Below are 6956 nucleotides of genomic sequence, written 5' to 3'. Positions count from 1 at the left end.
TACATTCTTTTCTTTTTTGTGACTTCATGAAGTCAGCGAGCGCCGCGTGAGTAAACTTGAACTGCAGCGTTTGAGCGCGCAAGAGAGGAAGTGTGCGCAATTCGGCGCGCGCTGTCATCACAAAAATACATTTGGTGTCTTGCATTGACGTTGGATAAAATACATAGTATCTATATACTCAGGTTTGCTGCCAGATGAAATTCTTTTCCACTCGTCGCCGCTTTCGTGTGTTTGAAGCGCGCGCGCGCACTCTCGGGACGCCTGCATTGCTGCTGGGTGCTGTGCTGTGAGTAGCTGGCATATAAAATGGTGAGCGCTCAGTGTTCTGCACGCATTTTGCATTGAACCATAAAGGAAAACGGGTCGTATGGACGCACTCTGTGTAGTTAGAAAGAAAGAAAGTAGCGGACAAATTTTTACGTGAATTTCATAATAATTCGTTTGCAGACGCGGAAACGTGAAAGAAAATATTTTTTACAAAAAAAGAACGCTATTAGTGAAAAAACTCTTCTAGCTGTTCGAATTATAAAAAAAAACGTGTAAGAAAAACTTTTGTGCGACAAAACAATAAATGAAGAGAAATTCCAACGCAAAGTTCAAGCGAAGAAAAAATTGTGTGTGAAAAAATTGAACAGCCCAAATCCCAGCACCCGAAAACTATCCACTCACCGAAATGGCCATCGCTTACTACATACCCGATCAAGCTACAGTCCTGCGACGCGGCATTATGAAGGAGCAGCAGATTCTACGCGCCCGCCAGGCATATTGGCGATTTGTATTCATACTATTTTGGGAATTATTGCATCAGTATGTGCAATATGAACGCCAGAGTTTGGGTAAATGCCGACTAACGAGATTTTTGCACTAAAACGATAACCACAATCCATCTAAGTCAAGTTCACCAACAACGAAAGCAAATAGAAACCAAAAAAAAAAAACTTCAATAGATAGCTTTTATAGATACGCAAAGAAAGAAAGAAATTCATCTGTAAAATCACGCTAAACGATAAAAATAAATTGTAAAAGTAATAATGCTGACAAGTGCAAAAATTCATCACTTCATTTCAATGTTCATTACAATTTCACCATAAAGAAAATCATTTCACAACAAAAAGACCTGCCCCACCGGACCAACGTTGAGCCGAAAATGATTACCGCAGCACCAACCAGCAATGCACACGTTATCAACGTCTTCGTCAACCTGTCTGCAAGCAAATACTTACCCGTACATGTATATGTACGTACATACGACAGTTGACGCGCGCCAAAAAAGAACCGGATTTCGTATACCGCTAACCCATAGTCATCCAAAAATGGATTAGTCATTTAGCAGTGGCCGCGACAAAAGCTGATAATTTTTTTTTCCATTCGCGGTCAATAACCGTGTGAAAAAAGGCATTTGACACATATTCGTGTTCAATTTACACATTTCATTTGTATGTAGATTTTTTACTTTTCGTTCAAGGTTAACGAAAGTTGGCTGTTCATAACTTGTTAGTTCTTTCCTTTTTGTGTTTTTTCCTTTGATATATTAGATACCTAAATATGTATGTATGTATTTGCATTCAATTCTACTTACCATAGCAGTGTAGTTTTATTTAGTCTATTTCTCATCAAAGCGATTGTGATACGTCTCTATGGTTTCTAAAATAAGCATTAACCTGTAAGATTATACTTAAAATACATTTGTATTAAGTAAGCAATCTCTGCGATAAGCATTAGCTATAAGTGATCATAAATTGTAATATAAAATATAAGACACTATTACTTTATAAGATACTCGTGTTAGTAATGTAAGAAAATGAAATAAATGACTCAATCATTGCTAAACAGAAGTGAATTTGTATTATTTTTCAATTTTTATAAGTGGACATCGACATTAAGCACGTATTTACATACATATGTACATATGTGCGAGTTAGGGAAAAATTACCTTTGCGCTTTGCAGCATTGTGGTCGCTTTGTGGGCTCTGCCTACCAAAGTGGGAAAACTATTTTCATGTTGTTAGTGAAGTGGGTTCTTGTTTTCCCTCACAATAACAGGGCAATTCTGGGCCCGAATCACAGCATCCGTGGTCGAATAAAACCCGATTCGAAATTTCTTTTTCAGATTAAGGCACTCGGTAGCGAGCTCGCTTTTTCAATTAAAATTATGTTGTAGAGAAAGTATCGCTAGAAAATAATCGATTCTACTTGTACCCAAAAGTACTTACTCAGATGAAATATTTTAGTTCAATGACCTATGTATATACAGTGGAGAAAGTTGTTTCTGTATGTACATATTTTCAGTTACATTTTCCCAAGTTTTGCAAACAGGTAAATACTTGCACATTATACTCGATACCAACCAAGCGCTTGTACGCGCGTATCGCAGAGGTACTCGAGTATATATTTTTAAGTATGAATTGGTATTGGAAAGTCGTATATTCTGACTAACGACGACTTTTCAACCTGCGTTTTTTGCACATTCTTCTTTAAAAAATTCTTCGGAAATCTTCGTCCATTTACACGATGGCTTTTTCTTTGTGGCGTTCTTGCGTTTTTTTTTTTTTGACATTTAAGCGTCAAATTTTCTTCGGTCTATTCTTTCGTTCTCATTTTTAGAGCGGAGCGAATCGTGAACTCAAAGTAAAAATACGAAAATGTTAATTCGATAAAAACGAAACGTCCACCCAGGCTGAAAAGTCATCGTGTAAATTGGCTCTAAGATAGTAGAAGGTCTTCTGTAAGATAATTGAAAGACAGTAGTAAGCTGACCAACCGTCCTCCTTTGAGGAGGATTGTCCTCCTCGAACGTGATTTGTCCTTCTCAAAAATATTGTCCTTCTCTGTCCTCCTCCTCCTCCTTTTCTAGTTTTATACATTTTTATGGCCTTATTCATAAAAAATAAAGTGGGTTTAAAAAGCTTTATAAATTGACGTTTTCATAAATTTTTCAATTTATAAACCTTTTGTAAAGCTACTTTATTTTTATGAATAATGCTGGATTTCCACTAGGCATTAAATGACAAATGACAAAGTCGGGCATTAAAAAATTATCGTGTCACTACAATAAAAAAATAGTCATTACGTTTATTTCCACATGGCATATTTTTAAATGGCATACATTTTTTGTCATTTCAATGCCTAGTGGAAATTCGGCATAAGGCAATTAAACGTTCAGTTAAATGTTGTAAACTTTTGATTCAACTAACCGCCTGTGAAAGTTGAACAGTGTACACGCCTTTAAGCCTTAATCAATAATATTTAATATAGCTTTCTTACGGCCCCCAATTACGTAGTTCACTCTCTGATACATAATTCGCGCTCCAATTACCCTTCGAATTACGTAATTCGCTATAGAGTCCGATTAATCGGCATTGGAATCGGGCGTTTTTGGCCGATTTTCAGCCAACTATTTTTTACTTTTTCTGCAATTTTAACAAATGTTCATCAAAATTTGAAACTTTTTAATCAGATTTTTTAGAATTATTTTGAGTGCGCAGTTTTTTAAATTTTAGTATAATAAAATACAAGTTTGAAGTAGCTAGGTAAGTGTTGATCTTTGACAATTTTTTGTTCACGCATTTTCTTCCAAACAAAGTATGTTCGAACATTTTTTTGTATGGAGAAAATCCGCAACACCTTCAACAAAAAAATTTCCAAAAATCAATAGTAAGTCCTAGTTACTTAAAATTTGCACTTGATTAAAATAAAATTGAATGGGCTACACAACTGCATACTCAGAATGTTTAAAGAAAAATTTTGAAGGAGGAGTTTCCACATTCAATTCCGAGGTTGCTTCACCAATAAAATTATACGTTGTGGACACTTTCTATAAGAAAAAATAAAAATAAAAATTTTATACCAACTAACGGAAATCGTGTGCAAATTGTTGCGTTGCAGTTAAGAAACTAATAAAAAAGGATATGAGCACACTAATAAGGATGCCTAACAACGGCAGTGGTAACTAATAATAGTAAGGAACCTGCCAACATTTCCTTTTCAGTAATTTTTATGTGCGCCAATAAAACTATGACATGATTAAAAAAACAACTGCAAGAAAAATAAATAACAAAAAACTAAAAAAGGAAATGTGCGTCAAAGGTATCACTGCGACGCGCAAGAGATATTCTATGTGGCAGGGTCTTAATAACGGACTAGTCGAATTTTATGTGTCACCTCAGAAGCATACTTACAAAGATAGGAACCAGAGCGCTCGCATTAAAAAAAAAAATCCAACATTGACACTCCCAACATCAGCAGCAACAGTTCAAGCACCTTCCAGCAGGATAAAGCTAAATAAGCAATGTTGACAATATCTCAGCGCGACAAAATATGCAAAAGATAAATAAGTAAGTTGACGGGGGAGACCCCTTTACTGCTGCGAAAGGCAAATGAAAAGTAGGTGTGTTTATGAATAGTTTTAATGGCTTATCATTGTTTATTGTTGCTTCAGAAAAATAGCTATAAAAGTGAGGGGTAAATGTAATGGAGAAAAATGCAATTTTTCGCATTGCTTACATTTCTCGCGTGCACTTAAATTTCACGCAGCGCAAACAACCAAACAAATACCTACCAAATGCTGCGCTATTACAACCGAAAGAAAGTTGTACGGGCAACACCCCGCTCATAAAAAAGGGATAACTCACGGAAACAATGCAGGCAGCGTCAGGACTTTCTGGCATAGAGAAGAATTGAAAAAAGCGCAGCATAAAAAATGCACAGGCAACATGTTGTGACACTCAGGCGACGCACCGTTAGCGTATGGACATAGACAACAGCTCACCCGCCTTGTCATCGTGCGCTTCGCTGCTTTGCGACGTTTTGCCACCTCAAGCTAACTGTAACGGTAATGGTTGGCAACATTCCATCAGCGTGTGAAATTATGATAAATGTGCAGCAATGCAACACATTGCAATGCAGCAATTTTTATTTTGCTACTTTTTACTATCTTTTACTGTTTACCATTTTTTCTTTGCACTTCCTTGCAGAACCTTTTCTTCGTTACGTGCCATCAGCGGTGATCGTAAAAAATGTCACTAACTACTACTTTCACTGCTTTTGTCATTGTTGCTGTTGTGTTGGCTGTGCTGCTGGTAAATGCAAAGTTCTGTTACTCCTCCCGATGGGCTTTGGTGGCTTTGAAAAGTGGTTGCGGATTTTGATTGCATTTTCTTTTAATTAAATTAGCGTTTTTATAGTTGTGTTGCGTTGTCGTAAAAATGATGGCAATGCAAAGATAAGCATGGGATTAAGTGCAAATTTTAAAAAGGGATGAAAAGGTGAGAAAATGTATGGGAGCTGAGAAGCTTTAAATGAATATTTAAATGGAACATCTTATTTAAATATTAAATGGGGTGAAATGATTGAGCTTGGAACGATATGGAATGGAACAAAGGAAATAATATTTAATCAAATGAAGTGAAGTGGAAGAAAATGAAATGTAACAAACAAAACGTGTCGGAACGAAATGAAAAGTATTCAAATGAAATGAAGCGGAACAACACAAATGGCGGCTAGTTGGAATTAAAACGAATAAAATGCAATAAAACACAAAAAATGGCAAAGAATGACATTAAATGAGATAGAATGATGTAGAATGAAAATTTTAATAAAATGAAATTTAAAAAGTAAATAAAGTAGAGGGACAAGTGGAACATAATGAAATTAAACATTAATTAGAATTAAATATAATAAATAAATAATGAAATTTAGGTAAAGAGGCGGAATGAAAGGGAACGCAGAAATGAAACGAAATGAAATAAAGTGCGGCAAAACTAAAAGACGCAAAATTAAATTAAATAAGCAGAAATTAAATGAAACTAAACAGAATGAGATGGAGCGAAATTAAATGAGATGAAATTAGTTGAAATGAAGTGGGACAAGATGATGCAAAACATAAACAAACGTAATGAAGCCATACGATACGAAATGAGATGTTATAAAAATAAACTAAATCAAACGATCGGAAAAGGAATGAAAAAAATGAAGATAATAGAATTACCATTAATGAAACGAAATGTGACGAAATAAACAGAAACGAAAAGAAACGATCGGAAATAAAAGGAATAGAATTAGAGTGCATTGAGAAGAAATAAAATGAAACGAAAAAAAATAATCAGAAATGGTACAAAAAGGAAATGAATTAAAGTGATCAGAAAAAAATAGTACAATAGAATAATTGAGATGGTATGAAAATAAGTGAAATTAAATTATCAAAATTAAATTGAGTCTTTAGAAACAGCAATAAAATTATCGGAAACAACAAATTTAATTAAATGAAATGAAATTGGCAGAGGTGAAATTAAATGAATGGAAGTGAAATTAAATAAAAAGAAATGCCCGTAAATTTAGGAGACTTGCGCGAAAAGTAGCCAGTAGCATAGCTCTTTTGCTGTATATGGTGCCGCTCCAATTTAGATTGGCAGCTCTTGTTACGTTTGTTAGCATCAGATGGAGAAAGTGGTACGAGAGTGGATCGGCTTGTTTAAAACCTCGTGTGGTCTTAAGCATTGCGGGAGAGGCCCTTCGCAATTTGGACACAGCTGAAAATTGTATCCAACGTCACTCTACTTAGCCGTATTTGTTTCGCAGGCGCGGCACATGCAGCTTCTCTTAATGCCATCAAAAGCAGTTTTAAGATCGACAAAAAGATGGTGTGTGTCGATTTGCATATCGAATGTCTTTTCCAGAATTTTAAGTGCTATGGAAATCTGGTCAATGGTGGTACACGGAGATTCCAATCTTCAGGAATGTATTCTTCAGATTAAATTCTGCTTAATAGCTGGCACATGCACTCGACCAGCTCTTCGCCATCGGCTCAGCCAGTATACCGTCGGCTCCGGGGGCCTTATTGTTCATAAGCCGCGTTATTGCTGTTCTAACTTCATTTTGGTCAAGTGATGCGGGTTCTTCTTCATCAAAGGCGCCCCCCCCTGTTTTGCCATTCAGAAGCGTTGTGAAGTGTTCCCTCT

The 6956-nt window shown here is 35.9% G+C and overlaps 1 protein-coding gene across 1 annotated transcript; it reads left to right on the top strand.

Moving 5' to 3' along the window:
• Window positions 1–266: 266 nt before the first annotated feature.
• rpr (reaper) lies at window positions 267–1695 on the top strand. The gene has a single exon (XM_017629337.1). It carries the CDS (start codon window positions 674–676, stop codon window positions 866–868), a length of 195 nt encoding a protein of 64 aa, XP_017484826.1. The 5' UTR covers window positions 267–673; the 3' UTR covers window positions 869–1695.
• Window positions 1696–6956: the final 5261 nt, after the last annotated feature.

Source organism: Rhagoletis zephyria, unplaced genomic scaffold (genome assembly GCF_001687245.7).
Source record: "Rhagoletis zephyria isolate East Lansing unplaced genomic scaffold, Rhagoletis_zephyria_1.1 Rzeph_scaffold_06701, whole genome shotgun sequence".
NCBI classification, from domain to species: domain Eukaryota; kingdom Metazoa; phylum Arthropoda; class Insecta; order Diptera; family Tephritidae; genus Rhagoletis; species Rhagoletis zephyria.
Note: the sequence above shows the minus strand (reverse complement) of the source record. Positions and strands in the feature narration are given on the sequence as shown.